General features: G+C 40.7%; 1 protein-coding gene across 1 annotated transcript in view; it reads right to left on the reverse strand.

Moving 5' to 3' along the window:
• Nucleotides 1–2,612: 2,612 nt before the first annotated feature.
• TLN2 (talin 2) overlaps nucleotides 2,613–24,561 on the reverse strand; it is a 180,832-nt gene continuing 158,883 nt past the window's right edge. Inside the window, exons 52-56 of the mRNA XM_073303618.2 lie at nucleotides 18,669–18,794; nucleotides 15,029–15,091; nucleotides 14,765–14,947; nucleotides 10,355–10,480; nucleotides 2,613–7,857 (exon numbers count right to left, since the gene is read on the reverse strand). Of these exons, the coding sequence (XP_073159719.2) occupies nucleotides 7,729–7,857; nucleotides 10,355–10,480; nucleotides 14,765–14,947; nucleotides 15,029–15,091; nucleotides 18,669–18,794 (627 nt within the window). The 3' untranslated portion in view covers nucleotides 2,613–7,728. The remainder of the gene's footprint in view (nucleotides 7,858–10,354; nucleotides 10,481–14,764; nucleotides 14,948–15,028; nucleotides 15,092–18,668; nucleotides 18,795–24,561) is intronic.

Raw genomic sequence — 24,561 nt, forward strand, 5'->3', positions numbered from 1 at the left:
CAAATCACTTAAGCATGTGCTAACCTTTAAGCATGTGGTTAAATCCTACTGAAGTTAATAGACTTAAGCATGCGCAGAAGTTCTTTGCTGAATCGGGGCCTAAAAACATTTTATATTTCATAAGTAGTGCTAGTAATGGTATTAACTGACACTCAATTGTTAGCAAGTTTAATGTAAAATACAAGATCATCAAATATGAATATATTACTGCATGCATTCATATGTCCACCACCATGGAACCTGGGCACTCTCTTCATGGCTTAAATTGGGTCATTAATATTTCAATTTACACAAATAAATATTTAGACCAATAAAGTGCAACATACATCTCCAAGGCAATTACAAGCGAAATATCATTAATAATGAAATTTAAAGATGGAATATACGTTTAGCTGATTCATATTTTAATTAGTCAATGACACCTTACTGAATACCAACAGTGGGCATAAGGACTTCAGGACCCTGCTAATCCATGTTTCTAGAAAGTGAAGTAAATCCTGGTAATCATTTCAAAATAAAAGGATTATATTAATGCTTTAGGACCACTGGATGTTGCATCTGAGCTGGAAATGTAACTTTCAGCCAACATCATCAAAGCCAGCACTTGGGTTGGAGATCAAGAATTAACAATTAACCTAACAATACGGAAGAGCTTTCTCACTGTACTAAAGCAATATTAATGGTTTTTCTCGTGCTTTGAAATGCCAAATCATATTACTACTAAAGTTAAGATAACACACTGTACTGTGGTGAGCGAACACGAAAGAATCTTCATCTCTTCCAGGTGCTGGGCTTTTTGTTGGCTGCATGTTGCATACAGTGTTTTAAATCAAGGGATTCTGACTCAGAAGCAACATAAGGGATGGGTAAAGTCCTAAAATAATCCCTTTTTTATTGGGATGAACTTCAGTTTTCACACATGTGGATGAGTAGCATGCTCAGCAGTCACTAAGCCAAAAGTGACAAATTTTAAAATAACCCAGTGTTTTGAAAGGGCTTGCACAAGTTTAAGATTTAGTGAACAATTTAGCTGAGGATGCCTAAGGATGAACAGAATCCAGCTCCCTCTCCAGGGATGGTGCTGGGGGGCAGGGAAGGCTTGCAGGGGCTATAGCCACTCCAAAATTTGCCTTAACCCGCTCGTAGCCACCCCTCCCAGAGCAAAGGTCAAATGTTATGCAGAAGTAAGGATGGCACGGTATGGTATCGCCACCCTTACTTCTCCGCTGCTGCTGGTGGGGTGCTGCTTTCAGAGCTGGGCAGCCACAGAGTGGTGGCTGCTGGCCAGGCACCCAGCTTTAAAGACAGCCCTGCCACCAGCTGCAGCATGAAAGTAAGGGTGGCACGGTCTGGCATTGCCACCTTACTTCTGCAGTTCTCTCCAGCTCTGAAGGCAGCGTTGCTGCCAGCAGCAGTGGAGAAGTAAGCATTTAAGTGCGTATTGTTGAAAAAACTAATAAGTATGTGTGCCTATAAGATGTATAGTGTAGCCCCTCCCCCCACTTATCTGTCTAACCCACCTCAGGATCCCTGCTGAGAAGAGGCTGGTGCTGCTTCTGTCCCTCTCCCATAGCTGTGAAGAAGTAAGAGGAGGAAAAAGCAAGCAAACAAAAGTAATGAAACAAATTTAAGTCAACAGAGTAGTAGAAGCATGACTAAGGACACAGTTTCACAGCCTTCGGAACCTTTAGTTACAGGTGATGAAGCTTAAGGAATGAGCCTTTCTTGACTCTAAGACCAGGCTGAGTTAGCAGGGTTGGCATTTGGAAATGTGCTTTTTTTTACATTTAAATCAAAGCCGTTTTAACGGGGATTATCAGGAAGAGACAGTGAACACCAAGATACTTTTGAGTCATTTTTTTAAAACACATGTTAAAAGTAAGTTTGCCTACAGCATGGCCCGTGCTTCCCACCCCTCTATGTAACACTGATCTGACCAACCGCTAAAAGATGCATTTCCTAAACCCTTCTCCCTCAGTGGAGCGAACAGGGAAGGAAGAGAGATTACCTACTAGCACTGGTACTATGGGCACATGTGGTGACAGACCATCATGATAACCAGAGCTTACTGCTAGTATCTGCAGCCATGACAACTTCAGTACTGATGTCAAGGACACCAGTGTAAAGATGGTCACAGCCAAGGAAAACAGCAAGCTTGCATTTAGCGTAGGAAGAGTCGTTACTAGAAACAGTTCCACTGTTTACAGCTACACACTTTGCATGCAGAGTTGCATCCAGGATGTGGTGGTACCATTTCCATATAAAATTTGACCTAGAAAAGTCCGGGTGAAATGGAAGCAGCATTATCGATAAGAACCAAAAAATTAAGACCCCCAAACATGCTCCGACTATTGGCAGATGATTCTGTTGTGTACCACAGCTGTACACAGATAACACTTGCTTCCTTCAAAAGGGTGCTGAAGGCTCATTAGTGTCTGAGTGGATCCAGCATAGCTTTAAATAAGCTACTTCCCTTCCCCCACATCTTTCACAAACCGATAAGGATGTCACGTAGCTTGGATTCAGGGCAATATGAACCTTTCCATGCCAAATCCGTGGGAAGGGATGTGAAGTAGGTCAAGCTACACAAACACGCAAGCATGCAAAAGAAAGGTGGTCATTCCTTCAAAAGTTTATTTTTGGTGAATACAAAAAAATACTTTTTGTGGCCAGATAAACAGCATACATACAGTGTAACAGCATGGCTAACCCCCTTCATGCTTTTCTTTGTGGTTAAAGCTCTAGGAGAAAGTTGAGCTACAGAACATGAGCTCACACCCCAAACTCCAGCACGACTTGCAAACATACCACTATAAAACTGTCTCACTCAGAAGGTTCTTCAGCTGCAATCATATTAATAAAGTTAGTAAATTTCAGTAAGAAAAAAATCCATAGTGGTTTGATTTTTTAAAGCAACAAAGACAGCCCTAATTACTTACAACTCAATATATTACTCTATTGATGGACAGGAATTCTCTCTAGGCAAAGTAATTATCTTTCATATACCATGTTGCCACATGAAAATGAAATAAAGGACATGAAAAAGTATCATGTTTACATCCTTGTCATTTTTATACTAAAAGATTCTTGGTTGCCTTACAAGGCAAGTTAGAACAGAACTATGCCATGGAGGTATTAGGCTTTTAAGACATGCATGGTAAAGTTTGTCAGCTCTCTGCTATAGGTGGATAGGACATGTTATCCTGTTGGCCCATGCCCAGTTTAGAATTATTTTGTTGTTGTTTAAAGACAGAGATCCACTTAAATTTCTCTGTTTCAGAAAAATTGTAGCAAAGTTTTCCTATGCTGCTTTTCCCCATTTATTACCAGTTGTATTCTTGCTCTGGTTAGTATTAAAGATGGACGGTAGAGAAAAATCTACTCTAGCCACCGTGCTACCATTCCACATCTCTGCTAGGTATAGTGAAGTTCAGCAGTCCACTAGCTTCATCTCTTTTGAGATTTTGCTTAATGTAGAATATTGTATCAACAACGTTAGCACCTAACCGGTCGGATTTCACTGCAGCATTAGTTAATATGGTAAGTCCAGCATAAATGGTTACCTTACAGTAATCAGTAGCAGACTGGTAACATAGATTACCTAAAAAAAAAGGTATTAACTTTGTAGATGCTATGTAAGTTCTATGGGAGTGTTGACTATCGGAATTGTGTCGTGTTACCAGCAATGTCGTAAAATTGCTGGTAACAGGCACTAACAAACACACACCCTTTTGAGCAGTGTATTTCTCTTTATATAACTGCAAATACAGAAAAGCGAGTTCCAGGATTAATATCGACTCGGGATGATGAGCCGAGTCCACTGAAATCTTCCAAATTTCTATACAAGCTCAAAGAAACCAACAGTACATAAAGTTTAACTTTCCCCAACTTTAAGTATAAGATAGGGCAGGAGCTTTTAATATACATAATAAGGCACAAAAAGCTCCAGGAGTAATGATCAAAAGAAGAATGGATTAGCCATGGCACAAAACATAAGATGTATTCCTTGATGGCCTTGTCATCAGCATGTTCTGGGGCCTGGTCTGAGTGTTTTTTAGTAATGTGAGGCTAGAAAAACCTCTATTTCCTAGGTAAATTTAAAAGACCATTTATGCTGTAATTCTGATAGATTCTGTCATAGAAACTAGTCTGAAGATGCAGGAGATCAAAGGCAATTGGACAAAAGAAAGCAAGAGCTCAGTCTTCAACTTTTGGTTTTAAAAAACTCTTCCCCATCCCTCACTTTGCGGTTGCTGGCCTATAAAAAAGAAAAGTTTAGACAAACTATAAAAGTGTTCCCTCCAATTCCAACTTATCTTTTGGACCTTCGTGTAAAGCCTCCCTAGAATATTTGTACATTCAGAACTTTGAGACATTTTGCTTTTAATTTCCAGACATTTCTTAAAGCCAGTTCCACATCACGAAGATGGGCAAGATACTACATAACTTGTTTGTTATTTCAAAACTTAAAATCCAGAAGAATAGGTAAGGAAGAAAATAGGACTAATTACTACCCAGTCCTCATTCCTGCCTGACATTTTCTGTTGCAACTCTCCATGCCAAATAACTGCACTGCATTAATTACAATCACCACAGATGTTCTAACTTTGATTTCAGTGTTACTACAAGTCCCACAGATAAGAAGAAAGTGAAATGGACTTCAAATGAGTTTGTGGAATCTAGCGGTCTCCCAGATAGAAATCCAAAAATCAAGCTGAAAAACACTGCAGCTAGTCTGCTGGATATCCCAAGTTTGTCAACATGGAAAGTTACTGAATGGCAAGCCAGCGTGCATCTACAGTGCACTAGCTTGCAGTACAATAATGTTTGAATGTCCCAGAGTGCACTCTAGCAGTATCCAAAGGCGATGTTACTGTGCCGCAAGCTATTGTGCTCTAGGTTCACACCTTGGCTTGCTGCCCAGTAACCTTCTGTGTAGGTCGGGGTTCTCAACCTTTTTCTTTGAGCCGCCCCCCAACATGCTATAAAAACTCCATGGCCCATCTGTGCCACAACAGCTGGTTTTCTGCATATAAAAGCCAGGGCTTGCAAGCAGGGCAATTGCCTGAGGAAGCAACATCCGTCAAGTATAAGTACTGAAATTAACTTCCCTCGCAACTTTGACAAGAGGATGATTTGAACATAAAAATTACTATTAGCTTGAAAAAATCCTAGCAGTACAATTTCTGTATACAATTTAATTTTACTGGGGTTTTGGCTTATTCTTTTCCTAAGACAGGGAAATACCATTCACACTGTCTGCATAATTAAAATGCTGTGTTATTGTACTACAGTGATCACAATGAAGCACTGGTACATTAGTGAAAACGTCACGTTACTTGGAGTACTTTAAATTACAGTACGTGAAATAAAAGCAATATGTAGTATCAGAAAAAATCTGCAAGACATTGACCCAACCCCCCGCCCCGCCCCAAAATCTTTAAAGAAGTGACAGGAATGTTGATACTATCCAGGTAAGCAAAAGAAAACACTACAAACTGAAAGCCTGATATACTGAGTAAGCAAAAGCAGCAGAAAGCTCGTTTAAGACCATGTGTATTTAGATCCTACAAAAACAAGCTGTGTTTCAGCCTTCCAGATTACTTAAAAATCTTAAATGAAGGATTTGTTTTTTCTAAATAATTTTTTATAGAGATGTTTTGTGCCACTGCTCACTGGACTCACTGCACAAACTCATGGTGAGAATCTAACCAATACAGCTACTGCGGGGATTGTAAAGCCTAGACTGGAATCTCTCTCTGGTGGCAGTTGCGTACAGAGAGGCTACATACTGCTTTCAGTCTCATTTTACCTGGTCTACGCAGTCAGGGCAGAGGCTCATTTTGGACACACTTATGCAAATCCATATTTGCTCCTATCAAAAGGATTCTGCTCAGGGCTTGCCAACTGCTCTCTCATCATTTACTGAGAATCCACAATTCCGCTGAGTCTGAAATACTTCAGCATCAGAGAAGAGACACTAAAAAAATTTGTACATTTTAATATTTATTTTCTATGGATTTTTGAGATATATTTATACTAGTGTGACAAAATTTCCGATAGGTATAATACATGCAAGTAACTTAAATGAGAAGTTATCAATATCTAAATTGGTAACCTAACACAAGAGGGTTACTTCTGAGTCTATGTGACAAGTACTTCTGCAACAAGGGCAATTAAGTGGGTAGGTATCTAACACAACTGACTCAGTTGGAAGTAGTGGTAGGTATCTAAAATGGCAGCATGGCTTTCAGAAGAAGTGGAGCAACAACATTCTTTGACCCAAATGGACTTGACATTATTTGCTCAGAGGGCGTGTGCAGGGATGGGCATATGCTGGAGAACCACGGTTAAGAAAGACCTTGTTTCTGTAGCTGGTCTAATAGGTGGCTTTTGCTAGTTCTGGTTTCTGCATTGTTTTTAATCAGACATTATAAAATGCACCATTGACTCTACCCATCTCGGAAACGTGTCATGTTATATCTGTAGTCCACACTGTGGGTTTATGCCACATCAGAGATTGAGAAAATTACAGTACCTTTTGAAACTCAAGACATAAGTACAATTTCTTCTATCCTTTCTCCGCAATGTAGTTCCTTAGAGAGGGTATTTTGATCAATGCAAATTAGGAAAATATCAACTTCCAAGCGTCCATACTTCAGACTTGCCGATGTTCTTTTATATTTCGGAAAAGGGCCCTTTCTAAAACAGCTATAAGTTTCTTCAAAAAAACCAAACACACACAAAAAACAACCAAAAAACAACCCATCTACATTTCAAAACAAAACAATTAGAAATAAAATCCTTATGAGAATAGCAAGAGTTCTGGTAGTCTTTTGAAGTACTAAGAATGTCTCTACTTCAGCTAGCATACATTCTAGCAGAAATCCCACAGTTTGAGCCAGGTAAGATACTTCGAAAGGAACTATTCAGTCCAATGTTAATTGAAATTTTGTGGATGTTTCCTATTGTAAAAGTAGTCGCATATTGAGAGGTATATAATTGAAAAACATTTTCCTTCATAACCTGGTACTAAGACCGTGACAAGATTTCCATTTCTTGGTTTATTTGAACAATGAAAAGAATGGATACTACCATGTTTTGCAGGCCTGGGAACTGTGAATCTAAATACTGTACAAGTAGAAGCTGGTACAGGAACTAATAAAACTAGTGCAAACAGGTACAAAGAAGATCCCTCCAATCCTGGGGTGAACCAGCTTCACTGAAAGAGGACAAAATCTCTAGAACCCACGCTCAGGTGTCTTTTCCTCTCAAATAAATATTCACCTCAATCTTGGTCTTCTTGTTGGAGGAAAAAAAATCCACTGGTTCCATAGTGATAGATAGCTATGATAAACGGTTTTCCTATTAATATTAACAGAGTCTTACAACAGGTCAAGGAACAATAAATAGATCAAGCTTAAGGTAATGACGTAATACTGATTTTATAACCTTCTGGAAAAAGTGAGGCATTCTCTCCTGAGATACAGTGAGTCAGGGAAGGAAGGAACAGGAATGGTGGACTTAACACTGTACCATCTGTTTGATGAGCACGCACCTTAGCTGAACAGATGAGAAAGAACAAATGTTTATTGCCCTCTGCTCACCTAAAGCTATTACAGGCAATTTGTTTAGGTAAGTGCTTGCATATCAGAATGCTGTCAGGTTAGTTCTCTCTGCACTGTCCCCCTTGAGCTCATTTCATTAAAAAAAAACCATCTCAGCAGTTTAGCCCTCATCTTCTCTCAGTTCTGTGGGGAGAAATTTATACTGCTGCTGGCGGATCTGAGCCAGTTTTTTCCTTGCCTCTTCCAGCTCTCTTTCCTTCTTCAGCATTTCCTCCTGGGCCGCAATGATCTAGAGAAAAAGAGAAAGGACTGTGATAATGGAGAAGAAGATTAAAGAGGGAGAAAAAAAAAAAAAAGGCGAGGATCTTTGTCCCTTTCACAAGGGGATTCGTGATCAGTGCACAACAGTTCTAAGGTGTATTCCTGCAGAGCGCTGAACACACTGTCCCCAATCCAGGAAAGCATTTAAGCATGTGAAGAATCCCATTGATTTCAACAGGACTTGTGAGCTGAAGTGCTTAAGCAAAGTAAGCTGTCATGGGATAAGAGGGACGGTCCTCTCATGGATCAGTAATTGGTTAAAAGATAGAAAACAAAGGGTAGGAATAAATGGTTAGTTTTCAGAATGGAGAGAAGTGAATAGTGGTGTCCCCAGAGGTCTGTACTGGGACCAGTGCTTTTCAACATATTCATAAATGATTTAGAAAAAGGGGTAAACAGTGAAGTGGCAAAGTTTGCAGATGATACAAAACTACTCAAGATAGTTAAGTCCAAAGCAGACTGCAAAGAGTTACAAAGGGATCTCACAAAACTGGGTGACTGGGCAACAAAATGGCAGATGAAATTCAATGCTGACAGACACAAAGTAAAGCACATATAAAATGATGGGGTCTAAATTAGCTGTTACCACTCATGAAAGAGATCTTGGAGTCAGTGTGGATAGTTCTCTGAAAACATCCACTCAGTGTGCAGCGGCAGTCAAAAAAGCAAACAGAATGTTGGGTATCATTAGGAAAGGGATAGATAATAAGACAGAAAATATCCTATTGCCTCTATATAAATCCATGGTACACCCACATCTTGAATACTGCGTGCAGATGTGGTCACTCCATCTAAAAAAAATATATTGGAATTGCAAAAGGTACAGAAAAGGGCAACAAAAATGATTAAGGGTATGGAACAGCTTCTATATGAGGAGAGAGATTAATAAGACTTTTTAGCTTGGAAAAGAGACAACTAAGGAGGGGGATATGATAAGAGTGCTATAAAATCATGACAGATGTGGAGAAAGTAAATAAGGAAGTGTTATTTACTCCTTCTCATAACACAAGAACTAAAGGGCACTACATTAAATTAATAGGCAGCAGGTTAAAAAAAAACAAAAGGAAGTATTTCTTCACATAACACACAGTCAACCTGTGGACTTCTTTGCCAGAGGATACTGTGATGGCCAAAAGTATAACAGCATTCAAAAAAGAACTGGATAAATTCATGGAGGATAGGTCCATCAATGACTATTAGCCAGGATGGGCAGGGATGGTGCCCCTAGCCTATGTTTGTCAGAAGCTGGGAATGGGTGACGGGGATGGATCATTTGATGATTACCTGTCCTGTTCATTCCCTCTGAAGCACATGGCATTGACCACTGTTGGAAGAAGGTCCAAAGTTCCATCTACCCAGTATCCTGACCCAGTATGGTTGTTCTTATGTTCTTAAGTGCTTTGCTAGTCCAGGCCAGCATGCCCAGTCCCTTGCAGGATCAAGCCACTAAAATGCATTGTTAGCTCCCATCCCTCCTCCTCAGTGATCCCAGAGTGCAGGAAAAGAGGCTGTCAGCATATTCCACCATCTATTGGACCACTATACAGGCCCACCAATCAGACGCATCTCAGAATAAACTAGCTGTAAAACAGTGGTAGGTGGAAACAGGATGAGGCGAGTTGGAGAAATCAATCTGGGCTGTTTCTATTTTACTAACTAACTAACTTTACTATTTACTAACATATTGTACCTTTCCCTATTTTAAAATCTTTTCTCCTCTTTTGGTGTCTGTTGGATCCACAGTAACAAAGGGGACACTGACCTTGAACTTATCCTGCAAACACTTCATAATGTAATACACTGAGCAACATTAATAACTGAACAATCACAGTCCCACGTACCTGCAAGAGTTTCCTATACCTAGGAGTAACACAGGAGATATTACTGTGCTGTAAAATACTCAGGAATGGCAAGTTCCCATATTTTTAATAGCAGCCACTGTAGAAGCAGCTTTTCATTATTTTTTAATAAGTGGCAATTCTAGAAATTGATTGAAATAGGTTTTTAAAGTTATTTTAGTCCTGTGTATTTGTTAAAGCCATAATAATGAAGTAAAAGTAATTCTCCCCACCACAGCCTTATTACAAGATTATCTGCACACAAACGGTCATGTAATTGAGATTTCAGAAGATTTAAAGCAGGTCTAGGAGCATCGGGAAAGAACCATTAATATAAGTAGCAGGAAATCTTCACTTTAACAACAACAGGGAGGGATACATAAAGATATTATACAGTGGAAACAACTACCATGACAACTATCTAACACACTGTGTAAGACAAACACAGAGTATTGCCTATTCTCTGTATGCATTATTTGTCTATTTGTCCATAACAGAAATATACTGAGGCAAGTTATTTACAATGAAGTTTCACACAGTACTGCATGAATCTATTACTGTGTTACATAAGGCAATATTTTTGGGACACAAATTTTTCCTACTGTTGCTCTGGATGTTCACACCAACCTGAGCGATGCCGCCCACAAACTTGGTTTTGACCACCACATCGTCGTCATCCGCTTTCCTAAATGCTGCTTTCTGGGCTGCCCTGACAAGATTGTCAGATGCTCGTTTAACAGCATTCCCCGCAGCCTAGAGAGGAGATAAAAGGAATTTAGCAGCAAAAAACATGACCGCACACTGTATATGTAATGTGGGCTCCTTCTGGGCAGGAGAGTGTGCTCCACTGAACTCCAGAGGCAGGACACTTGTTTTCCTCACCAAACGTGCTTTTACCATCAGTGCTTATAAGGTGAACATGAACTTGGATAATTCTGTAGGTCTCTGACCCAATTTGGGGCTCTATGTACAACTTATGAATTGCAGTTGATTTTATGAAAATGTTGTATCACTGAATGCCTCCATGGATGTGGAGTCAACCATTTGCTACAACGGCTGGTGTCAAGTGCCACCCAGACCGCAATGCTGAGCCCCAGACAAGTCAAACACCTGGTGCCTAATGACTTGACTTGGCAGGCACTGGAGATGGTGGCCTATGGCTCATCTTGTCTCTGGAGTGGTACTTCTTCCTAACCCTCTGAGAACATCGATGGCAGGATGGAGGCAGATGACTGGGGCCTCTTGGTCAAGGTAGCGAGAGAGCTCGGGGTGGAATCTCAACTTGCTGGGGAGCTCACGGAGAGGGAGTGACCAGAAGATGGAGGTCTAGCCACAGCCTTTCTTTCAGCGTTCACGGAGGCTTGCATTGAGTGCCCCATGGGAACAATTTTAGGGGGGCCAAGGGCCTCTCTAGCTTTCTGAGTCAGCTTAGGCAAGGAGCAACATATGGATCGCTACTCAGGAATGTTTCCCTCTCCGAAACAAGAGTTGCACCTGGAGTACCTATTGTTAAGTGGCACTGAAGCCTCCCATGAGGGGCAGGTTTTGAACCCTGGGGATTTCAATTTTGCCATATTGGTAGAGCCCCTGTACATGGTTGAGGGTCTGGCTGTACACTAAATATCTGACTAAAGCAGGTTTTTTTGTTTGTGCCAACTGGCATAAAGACACTAGCTACTAATTAATAATACCAATAACTAATGCACACTAATGCTAGCATAGCGTGCAGAGAATCAGACAGTCACTGCAGGGGTTCCATCTTGCTGCCCAGCGTGATAAGAAGGAATGGAGGGACTGTTGGACCTGCTTCAGACGGTATGCCCTCATCTTGGGTGCACGCGTGGCTCCAACGGACACTGCTAGCCAAAAATAATCCAATCTAGCATGCACGGGGCACATGTGCATCAAGAGAGGAATTCATGTGTACAATCATTCAAAGAAGAATTAGATGATTCACATGCATTTTCATTTCCCCAGACTCCAACTACAGCTCCTTCCAAAACAGCGTTCACATGGAAGGTAGGTTAAACAACTTCTCCACAAGCTTGTCTGTCTGTGTGAGTGTCAAAGAGGAAACCAGGACATTCCAACTCCCATATCCACCCTATTGATGAAGGCTCCATGGAAACATGGATGCTATTGGCAGAGCCAGCAGAGGAACCCAGGTGCTTGCCAAACGCACCAACACAAAATATGTGATGTGCACAAACCCAACAGTTCTGCTACAGTAAAGGGCATTACTTCCAAGTGGAAAGTGCTGTTCCCACCTTCAAACCTCCTCCACAGCTTGGTGGAGAAACTATTCAAAGCCTGTGTCTGAATACTTAAAAAGAAACACCTTTCCATAGCTCTTGGGCCTGCCTCCTTGAGCCTCGCACTTAACTGTATTCTATGTCCATTTAATAAAATTTGCTTAGGGTAACCCAATGTCCTGATCTTCCTGGATGGGCAGGAAGAACATAATACTAGCGTTCGGTCCCCTTTTTTCGCCATTATTCTGCATTTAGAGTTCCTCCAGCCCCATCTTGGCACTCAGATACTAATGTGTGGACACATTAGAAAGAGAACGGTTCTCCAGTTACTAACATATGACCACTAGTGTGACAAACCCATCCAACAGGTGTCCCTCATCAACTGCCAAAACTACCTCTGTTTTACCTGCCTCCTGCCAGGGATAATATTACAAAACCATTGTTTTCTATTTAAACCACCACAGAACCCTAAATTTGCCTCAAGGTTTGACCATAATTAAAATCACAGTTCTATTTTGAAAAATGACTGAAAATAGACTCCTCTTGCTCAGATATCTGTACTCAGTCATAATTGCTGATTTTAGTAACAAATAAGTGTATTGGTTTTTATTCCCACAAAACTTAGAACCAGAACCCAGCTGTTAGAACACAGACTGAGACTACATGGCTAGAAGTCAGTAAAAGCTGCAGTAAAATCCAAGTTCATACTGAACGGTCCCTTGAAATGGGTGTTAACTACTTGTGCTAAACAATCTGTTCCACCTTGTATTTAGCTGCGACTCTGAATAAGTTTCCCAGATTGGAAGAAGAGCTCTGTGTAAGCTCAAAAGCTTCTCTCTCTCTCACCAACAGAAGTTGGTCCAATAAAAGACATTACCTCCCTGCCTTGTCTTTCTAATATGCTGGGACTGACACAGTTACCACACCACTGCATACAGTAAAAGCTGCAGTCATTTCTAAACTAAGCACATTGCAATTGTAAATCCTTGAGACAACAAGCTTAATACCCAGAGTACGGTATTAACACAGCCACCTTTCAGATAAACTCTGCTCCAAAAGAGACACTCTACATGAACTCGAATCAGTTTTTACAAAAAATGAATGGCCAGTTCTGCTCCTAATCCAGAATCTGTTGTTTCTCTGTCAATGTTTGTGGTCTTACAACAATGTTCTTATTTTAAAATGTTCTCTCCTCTGTTGCTGTCTGTTAGATCCACATGGCAGTATTCATGACAATTAATGACCCTGAACACTTGCATGACAATGCCCCTCACAGTGGATTTTCCAACTTCAAAATGATTTCCCACTGACCAGCAGCAATCTGGCATTTCAAGTTTCCATCGTGCGATCACCACTCGCTTCTCCACTGTCAGTGAAGCTCTTATTCTGGTATCAGTGCACTGGAGGGCTGGGGCGTGCTCGGCACACAGACCCAGGAACATGGCCTTCTGCATCTGGAAGCTTTGCAGCCACTGCTCGTCATCCCAAGCCTGCATTATGATGTGATCCCACCAGTTGCTAATCGTTTCTAGGGCCCCGCAGTGGCGCTCCCCCTTCTGCAGCAGTTCCATGACCACCACCAACCACCCTGAAATGGGGTCTCACTACATCCCACAACAATCTGTCCTCCAAGAACCTGTCATGTTCCATGCTGATTTGGTTCTTCTTACGGCTTTGCAAATACCAGAGGTTCACGTGTCCTGAGCTTGCAACACTTACTGCAACAGCGAAGAGCTGCGCAGGCTCCATGCTTCCGTCAGAGATGGCAGACGGCCAGGAGAGCTGCACAGGCTTGCGGGACATTTAAGAGGTGTGAAAATTATAGGATATAGATGACGTTATGGAATGAGACAGTTGCATGCTTAGAAGTTGACCCCTTGCTCCCAGTAACCCTGTACGACTTGATTCTGTCCCACCAAGTATCGTCAAAACCTCCCAAAAGACAGTGTGCTGGGTGGTGCCAGGTTATACAGTGGAATTCCTACCCAAGGTGCTTGGTGCTGTGCATTGGCACAAGCACTCCTGGTGAGTATGCCCAGAACTGGTGCAAAGAGCCAAGTATACACATGGACAAGTGAAATACTCATTGCAGTGGCTTGATGCTGACGTAATGTGTGTCAACCAAAGTTTGTAGTGTAGCTACGGCCTTAGTGATGTACTTAGTTTACGTAGTCTCTCAGAAATCTGGTAAGCACGTGCATGAGTGTTTGCAACTGAACATACACTGAAAACAGAAAAGCCAACTAGACGCAAAGCGATGTCAAGGAACACCCAGTAAACACACTGAAAAGATCATTTCCCCCAATACCTTTCAGTTATAGTAAACTGAAGTGTTACTTCTGACTTCAACAAGTACAATGTTTTCTAACAGCAGTTTCATTTTGGATGCATTACTAACAGGCAGGGTGGCACTCACTCTGTTTTTGATTCTGAGACCGTTAGCATTAGTAGAGTTCCCTCTGATCACTATATTCTCCCTCAGCTGGTGCGAGGTACAGATTACTTCACATTTCTATCTTTCTAAAAGTTCAACCATCTCGAAGGTAATGGCTACAATGATCACAGAATGAACTCCAGATGCTGATTAACAATGGCAACATGCAGCATGGCAGCCTTGAACTTAACACAACGTATTTCACTACCGGAGAAGATAAAACCCAGCCATGATTTGGTTCAGGCAATTTCCTGAAGCTATTGGCTGAATTCTGGATTTGTTGAAAAGGCATGACGGTGACTGTTACATAGCTCTGAGATGGATTTTTACATTGTTTATGAACGCTGTTACCTGTAATCTTCTCATGGCCTCAGAGTCTTGATCAGCCTTCACTTTGCAAGCCACAAGTAACTGTGCTGTAGAAGCCGCAACTTGTTTGGCAGATGAGATGAGTTTCTCCTCGCTAGCATGACCTTGTACCGAGGCATTAGCTGCCTCACAGAGATTGCTGGTTGCAGCTGCCACCATTCGGGCCTAGGAGTCAATAACTAAAGTTACTCAGCATTCTTGTTTCTCAGAGACTTTCAAGAGAAAGAAAAAATTGAAATTACTCACAGCGGAAATAAGTCCCTGAGACCACTGTCCATCATCCACTGCATTTGCAAGGATAGCTCCAACCTGGAAGAACCGTTCAGACACTTGCTTAGAGTGAAATATAAAATGCAATTGCCTTGATTTGCATTCAAAGACCATAACCATCTGAAAAGGAAACTTTATGTACACCTCCCCCTTTCCCCCAATTCATCTCAGTGCACACTATCTAATGATGACAGAAGAAAATTTCTGACTTACATTCCTATGCTAATATAAGTCAGTGGTTCCCAGACTCTGGCATGTATCTCTGTACTAGCCAAGGCTTTCTGACTAGGACTCTAGGTGCTCCTGCTCCCACCATAAAAATGTGCCTTTTATGGCTGTTGATCCCTGCCATTACCTGTCTCTTGTTCATTCAGGGACACTTTAACCTACATTGTTACTTGAGCTGCTCCAGTCTTGCTGTAAGTTTAGAGAAACCAATAAAGGGTACAGCTGAGGATTTGCCTGGTCAAGGCTTGCCAGAAGAGGCTGGGAAATTCTAGTAAGTTGAAAGGATTTGTTCCTGTCTATAACGCTCATTCCTGACATTCACGCCATTGTTCAAGGCTACTGAACAGTAGAGTTATGCTATATTTCTTCAGTATGTTCAAGCTGCCACTGCATAGAAAAACAAAGTTCCTTCGAATTCCCACACTCCTGCCTGATGTTTGATTACCAAGTCAAGGTAGCAAATACCTTTTTCTATGTGTTCATACAGCACTTAGTACTATTGTCTTCTGATCCCAGTATTCCCAACCCCATGTATTCAGAAATAATGAGTCAGGGCCCCCCAAAATTGTGAGATTAAAGAAAAAAAAAGTTTGGTGTCTTTTCAATTGTATTCTGGTTTTTGAGCTGTTAGGGTTTACATTTTCCAGCTTTTCTCCTCAACCATGAAGGTTGCAAAATTGTTGAATTTCTTTAAAAAATGAAAGCCAAAATTCTCATATAATTGCCTGACTTCCGAGGTGGGGGTTAAAGAAAAACACAAAAATTTGCAAGACTTTTGATACAGCTGGAACATCCCGAGTGGGGTTTTTTAGGGTAATAGCAAAACATTAATAATGTTGCTGTAAGAGAAAAATTCAGTTTTACAATAAAATGCTTGAGACCTATGGGTTTTTCAGGTTTCAAAGTTTTCTTGCATCACCTTCCCTAGCAAAAGCATCTAAAGTTCAGCAGAGATCTACCAGTCTGGACACTAGTGCCTGGGGAACAAGAAAAAGTAAAGTAGATCAGATCTGACTTCATAAAACATTACCTTTATTCCAAAACCTGAAATAGCTGCTTAATGTCAAACTAATGCCACTACAACAATTTCATATGAGAAGGCAGAACAAACTGGAAAGAAGGAAGTTTAACAAACCTTTTTGCTGAAACATTTCATTGACTTTTCCTGCCAAACATTTTTACAGCCTTGACTGACTGCTGCTGGGAATTTATATAGGACAATATTGTGTCTGGTCCACATGGTTGAATGAAGGGGTAGGAACTCCCTGTTACCTTCTTCTCTTCCCCCACACAGCCAGTGAGGGGAATGGCCTGTTAGCTGTTACCAAGGGAGCTATTTGCTGCTTGTCATTGAGGTGATAGGCGGGTAGTAGATTGAACCATGGCCCTCTCACCAGGCATAAGCCATCTCTTCTGACACGTGTAAAAGGGTGGAAAGTATGCTGTACTGCTTAAGGAAATGATATCAGACTGCATCCTCTATGTGCAGACAGGGGAGATATGGGAAGCATTCTGTCTGCTCATTTCAAAGGCCATTATGCTGTAAATCTGGCTAGCAAGTGTCTGCTGTAGACAGGAATTGGAAGACACCCACGGTACCAATTAACTGAAGATTGATAATTAGGAAACAGGTACCAGGTGTGTGTCTTGAATTCATTATCTCAGAGGAATCTTTATTATTGTTCATTTACTTGTGAATGGTTCTCTGCCTAATGAAAGGATCTGTTTTAAACCACTCCAAGTTGACTCCAGTTGAGACTGAGCAGCAAAGTTTGGATCCTTCCTGAAGCTCTTCCAAAGTATGTGGGTGTTCAGAGCGAGAGTTTAGGTTCGGCTCTGCCCTTAAGTGGCACCGCACTACTTGCTGGATTAGTTGAGCTGGAGAAGGCAGTGCTCATGCCAGCAGGCAACCCACTGTTGATAAAAGGCACTGACTGAAAATTCTTAGTCTTAAAGAATTAGTGTGTTAGCATGGGAGAGCCGGGACTAAGAAGTCTTCCATCAAAGCTGGAAGAACAGGTTTGCTAATATGGCACTACATTTGACTAATGTGCTCACATCAGAATGACAAGCTATGGTTTTCCTGGAGTGAAGGAATGAAAGTGTTTTTAGCAATTTCTCTGAGCTTTGCTGGAACAAGGCACAAGTACTGCTTGCTTCCATCTCAAAAAGACATGAGGAGAAAGATGTAACTGTTCCCTCTGACAAGAAGTCTAAATTGACAGATATTTAGGACTTATACCAGGATATATTTATTCTCTTTCTCTTCCGGGGTGGTGGGTAAAGCAAAGGATGCTCTACATCGTAATGTAACTAAATTTGAACAAGTTCTGTCACAAAGGCAAACAATGCAATAATCTAAGGGTACGTCTACACTACCCGCCTGATCAGTGGTAGTGATCGATCTATCGGGGATTGATTTATCGCGTCTAGTGTAGACACAATAAATCGATCCCCAATTGCTCTACCGTTGTCTCCTGTACTCTACTGCGGTGAGAGGCGGAAGTGGAGTCGACGGGGGAGCGGCAGCAGTTGACCCGGAGCCGTGAGGACGCGAGGTAAATCGACCTAAGATACGTCGACTTCAGCTACGCTATTCTCGTAGCTGAAGTTGCGTATCCTAGGTTGATCTCCCCCTCCCCACCACCCCAGTGTAGACCAGGGGTAAGTGGAGCAATAAGGCAGGGGTCTAAATTCTCATTTGCTTGACTATTCTTGCTGCCAGTTTTCAATAATAATAAGCATTTTAAATAAGTTCTATAGGAGATCTTTTCGAACAGTTACAACATGACAGTTCCAGAACAACTGCTTTGTGATCACGGTGGAACCAAACACAAGTTCCCTAGGAAGCCCAGCTGAATAAGACAAAAGAAGAAGAAATGGAAGTGAAATGGAATAAAAAGCACTCAATGCTAACAAGGCAAATGGACGTAGGGCCATTTTGTAAGCACTTTAGTTGTCCTAGCAATAGCTGTAAGTGCATCCATTTGCACTTGCCTAATTTGTGTTCATACAGGGGCCCTAACTGAATCATTCAACACACTGAAGGCACAATTAGTGATGCCTCTGCTAATCTGGACCAGAATGTTATTGTTTACTACTACGTTTCTTTTTAAATCCCAAAAAGTACTATGGGACCATACATCATGAGCATGGATCATTGCCCTTCATGAACAAGAAACAGCTGAGACATTTGAAAGCCAAATATCTAATTACATTTGCTATGTTTAAACAGACTTTTCAACCAACCCCGGCCAGGGCATGCAATCCGATAGATTTACATTTTTATTAGTCAATCCAGAGTGCCTTCCATACATAGAAAAATTAAGAAGCGACATGCTTTATAATTTAAAATAATTCCGCTGTGTTGAATGTCCTGTTCACCCACCTTTCCCTGTGCCACCAGCTCTCTCTGGGCTGCCGACGCTGACTTGACTAGGGCACTGGTAGCAGCTGCAATGGATTTAGCTGCTTCCAGGATCTGTTCTTCAAAATCCAGAGTCTCATCGGCTTGCTATAACCAAAACAGAACACTGTCACACACAGTTCAGAACAGAATGGTTTCTCTTCAGTTTCCAGGACATATTTTCTTTGGATTCTGTAATCCAGCTCTACACAGAGACAAAAGAATCTACAATGGCTTATTCGCATTCTACAAAGCACTTTCCTGGGGCCTAAATTAAGAGACAACAGTATTAACTATTGGATACAAACATAAATATTAACTTGAAAGTAATGTTCCCCTTGTGGCCAACCTTGTGCAAAATTTAAAGTGACAGATTTTATTTAAATACCACACACAAGATATTTCAGTGCATGCCACTGAGTTTTTGGTTTCCACCAGAATCATTAAAAACTCTTTTAAAAAAATACAGGTAAAGTAGTAGTCTGAAATGGAATTCTTGTTTTCCCACGCAATATTATCTTCGTAGTATTCTAACGTGGTTTGTTTGCTGAGATTATTAGAGTTTGTTAAACAAAGCACATAGTTACTTAGTAAATATAATAAAGAGAATGCATAAAAGCATTAAAATAAACTACAACTCTAATGTTATCATTATGTTTCTTTGTTCATCTGTAATGAAAAGCACAACATAATTATCAAGTAAGCCCATTAATTAAATTGCTTTTTGTAAGCTGCATCACTTCACTGAAAGCAAGTACTGCAAAGCAGTCCAGTCCAGTCCTCTTGGAGTTACAACATGTTGAGGGTCTGTTTGAAACCATTCAAACACCTAAACCAACATTATAACAAGCATGTACTGAACAGGAAGATTAACGGCTCCTAATAATATTTTTCACGAGATGAAAGAAACTATTGATCTGCAAATGTCAGTTTCCTAAACCTGGGCTTAACATGAATAAAGTAAAACAAACAAAAAGCTTTAAGTCATTTAAATCTGCACAGGAACGTTATATCTATCTCCTCCTGTGTTGTGTCTATGCTGCCAGCAAGGATGGAGTGTGTCTGTTGCATGTAATGTGGCTGCAATAGCCTGGGCAGGTTAATATGGAGAAGCTGCTTTGCCCATGTGTCAACCTCCCCCATCTACTCCTAGCTTAGGTATGTTTATTACTTTCAGAACAATTACAAGCATGGTTATAAGTGTGCGTGTGTTATTTGTTGGTTTGCTTTGATTTTTACTTTGACTGTGACCATGAACAAATGATATATTAAATGGCACCAAAAGCAGAAAGATCAGCGAGGCATTAGGGCATAAATATGATGCATTCCCTAACAGGACTCCTTAAGAGAGATGGGTCTTTTCCCACAATTCACGCAAGTACAGCTTTCTCATACCACAACCACAAACTCTTCTAACTGAGACTAAGCAGTGTTTTGAGATAAAATGCATAATGTTCAGATTCTTCTCATATTTTTGGTACCTTAGTAGGGTGTGGGAAAGTAAGCAAAACAATGGACATGCTTATTACTTGTCCTTTACATACACTGATGCGACTTGACTATTCAAATAACAAAGTGAGTTAACATCTGACGAAACAGAACTTTCCACATGAGCTTGGTCTGTAATGTATGATTAGATCAATGGCCATAACAGCTAAAGGCATCTGTCGCTAGCACTGGTTTTTATGACAAGAAATGACATCTCCTGTCAAAAGGTTAACATCTTCCTCAGTGAATCTTATTTCTGGTGGTACCAACTCCACTCTTGTGGCTGAACCTCTCTTATGTTGTATTGAATTGAGATTTAAAAATATTTGTTGTAGGGACCCTGTCTTCCTAAGTGTTTGAAAAGCACCACATACAGCTCTGGTACCAAAGACTGAACACTACCCTTATTATCACATTTTACTCCACCATTCAGAACAGCTTAATACTTGGTGGCCTTCAGGTGGTTTGTTTTTGGGTGGAGGATATCAGCCATACAGCACTTTCAGGATTAATCTGGAGATCTTTCCTTCAAAGAAAGTAGCACATATTCATATGTGAATATGAAAAAACCCAAAATATTCCTAAATTGCAGTGCCTAAACATTTAAAATTTGTTGACCATTTTAATTACCGTGTGCCAAATCCCACTTGAAAGCTGCACAGAGCTGAAAGCCATGATGTGGAGAGTTTATTCAAATTTTCAAAAGTGTTCAGCATCCAAAATTGGGGGCAGATTTTCAAATGGGCACAGCAGCCACCAGCTCCTGGGTGCTGCATCCATTTGAAATACTGAGCACTTCATTGAAGGGTCTAAATGAGGGCAGAGTCTTTCTGAAAATATGGCCATTCCTGCATTTCTCCCAATTTGCCTTTACAGAAGGAAAAGGTATTTTTAATATCAGCCCCTTGTTTCTATAAATGTTTCTAACTCAAGGGGCTACAAAGTGCAGTGATTTTCATGCTCTAGCTCATCTATAAAGACCTAATTTGATGTACTGGTGAAAATCACAAACAAAAGTCACTTTTGTGAGGTGCTCTCATTCTAGTTCTCTGTGGGACACTACAAAACCACCAGACATATTCCGGGGGAATTAGGAGCCACAAGGGGCTCAGAAGTGAAGTAACGGGAGCACTGCACATACAATAAGAAATATCTTGGGAAGCTGGTATACAGAAGCATGCACATCCCCTGCCCGTTTAATCCTCAATCAAAAGCCAATTGTATTCTCCTGTTACTTTCATGGGCATTAATTCATGTCTCACAGTTTAAAAAACAAGCCATAGGGTGCTTGATTCTACAACATTTCATATAACTTCTACCATGTGAATAAAACAGAAAGTCACAAAGTCCAGCATCCATGGAAGTCAAGGCACCGGTGAAGAAATATGGCATCCTAAATAAAAACTATTTAGCATCAACTTTTGCCGTGTAATGATAATGTTGGAGGGCACCTTAAAGGACGAGATAAAAGAACAAGAGCTGCCTACTAAATGCAGAATATTTGCCTCTGCTAATTAGGAACAGCACACGTGTATATCTGTACAAAAGGGTTATGATAAGGAATTACCATGTTAATGAAACAAGTCATCTCAGCAGACGGATTTTTGGCTGTGTTTGTAATGCAACACCACCACAACTATAGTATCTAAACACTAACGTGGCCTATGATTTATGCAACAGGCCTCAAATGTTAATCTCTTACTTTGACCACTAACACAAGGGCACAATTTGTAGCCCAGAGGGACTATATTTAGCTCAGTTGGTATCATTTTTTGAAAACACACTTAGGTAAATTTGGCTCTCTTGAAGTGAAAATCTATTAGCACACAAAAAAACCGCCCAAGCTTCATGGAAGCGGACAGTGGACAAGTTGCAGCACATATTTCTGCCACTGCACTGCAACGCTGCTCTTTCCAGTTGTGGGCCTCTACAGAGAATGCAGTGCCAACTTCACCCAAATATCTCCTGGTTTGGGGACAAGGGCCAAAGTCCACTGTAGAGAAAGTAAAGACCAGCAATTCCATCTTGATTACAGCTGAAATCCGAATTCAAGTCCCAAGTAAAGGAAGGTTAGTACACAGCTCCATCTACCTTTTGCTTTTGCCTCTCTGATGTGTCACAGTACAGTTTTCATTCACTGATTTTTAAGAAAAATACTGTCTTGAGCTGGAATTATGGAGCCTGTATCCAAACCTGTGGAAGCGTCCATGAGCTGAGAGCTATTTTACTTCTTTATATCAATAGTAGTATCTGCACTATTCTTTAAATGGCCGTGCTGTAAGGAAGTTAACTCTAATTTATCTACTGAATCAGCGAACAATTCAGCAACTATTTTTATGATGGATTTTATTTATTCACACAGCCTAATAAAATGTTCACTGCCATGGCTTTACTATATGGATATCTAGATCAGGGCTAGAAAGCTTTTCAATTAGCCCTTAACTACTGAATTAGAAATACCTCTACAACATGAAACACCTTCTCAAAATATTCTACAAGTTTCCAGAGAACCAACCCCAGATGGGGAAGAAAAGTACCCGCATGGGATTCATTCAGCATAGCATGATGTGCTCAGTGTTGTACATATAAACACAATGTAAAAATGACTAGTTGAAAAAGAATTGCAGGGAAATCACATCTCGCATCACTGAGAAAGCTATGGTGCAGCTACTAAGGTGCTGATACTAGGGGCAGGCATAAGACCTATCATGGGAATGGATAGCTGAGCACTAGAGCTGCCTGGAAAACAGGTTTTTCCCTCTGCAGAAAGTTTCTACGAAAACAAATTTTCTGGTTTTTACTCACGTTTTCAGCAGAAAATCTTGACTTTTTCAAAAAACTAAACCGCAAATTTTTCAGTTATCTGAATACTTGCCAGTTTTCTGTTTTCCAGCTAGAAGTCAAACATTTTCTGTGGAAAGCAGATGCTTGCCAGGGTAAATTTGGTTTTTCGAAAACCACTCTCAATGGAAACTTTTGACCAGTCCTATGCAGCACCTCCACATAACCAGAGGGGGAACTGATCTTACTCTGCTATTTTCTTCAACAGGTCCACTCTGTCCATTCCTTCCCATTATTTTTGTCCTGGACACACAAGTAAAAAGTGGACACACAGAGGGCTTGAGACACCGCTCAGTGCAGAGGACAACTACTGCTTAGTCATGCTTGTGGGCATGCTTACCCACCCCTCATGCTGGTCTTGGAGCACAACTAGCTTGCACATCCTGCTGGGCACAACAAAAGGTCCATACTTGTTTTCACCTACACCTTAGCAGTGTGGTTTGAAGGGTATACCTCAAAATGAGAGGTCCAAACTTTTCACTACATATACAATCCAAGACTGAGCAGCGCAACAAGTCCTACAGGAGGAGTCACTGTCCAATGTCATTTGGCTAATCTTTTTGTGTCACAAATTGTTTTTGTTCATTTTCATCAATACTGCTCTCAAATTATGCAGTTCTCAGAATGCATGAACATGAAACCAGACTTCCTGACATATGTGACACAAAATTCCACTGTTTATATCTTTAGTCCCTTGAGATGGCAATTTGGGTCACTTTAAAAACCAAGCTCACGAGACTTAATAATGTTTTAAAAAAATCGAAGTCAACATCTATTTGCACAAACTTAGGCTAATAAGAGTCATCCTATGCTTTGATGATTCTGTGATCTGCAGGTAGGTGAAGGGAGAGAGAGTCTGCCACATGAGATCACAAAAAATACATACAAATTACTGGGCCGACTACAAAATGGTTTAGGATAAAACATTGTCACAAAACGGTGACAAAAATACCATGCTGTTATTTTTTAAGGAGTTAGATACAGATATTTTTGTATTTCCTTACTTTTAACCAGTTTCCTACACGTCCTTCCAATGTAATGGACAGCATGAATAGGTTCAGGATCAGTAGAAAAATGAGTGAACCACCATTAACTTGTTGCCAACAGTCATGAAAGACAAACCACGTTTCTTCTGAAGTGCCTCTCAGCTTCAATTTAATAAAGAGACAGCAACAAGGGTAAGTTACTGCACACAGCCAGGTAAACACAAGAGACAACTTCTATGAGATTCAGTACTTGCATGGCTGCTGCCCATTATAAATGAACCTATGCAACTTACACATCTCCCCAAGAACAACCCTATTAAAAAGAGCACTTCATAGTATATGTTTTTAAAAAAATCAGATTAGAATGAGAGTCTGCAGGAAAGTCTTCTAAATCTGCTTGTGATTTAAAGTATTCCTTCATATTGCCTTATACTACTTTATAAACCCCCGGAGACAGGGCAGGACACTATAGGAATATGTTTGATATATAGTTGGATTAAATAACAACCTAATATATCAAACATATCACACAGAGCCCCGCAGAAAAGGCATCCAGGTTT

This window comes from Lepidochelys kempii, chromosome 10 (assembly GCF_965140285.1).
Source record: "Lepidochelys kempii isolate rLepKem1 chromosome 10, rLepKem1.hap1, whole genome shotgun sequence".
Classification (NCBI taxonomy): Eukaryota; Metazoa; Chordata; order Testudines; family Cheloniidae; genus Lepidochelys; species Lepidochelys kempii.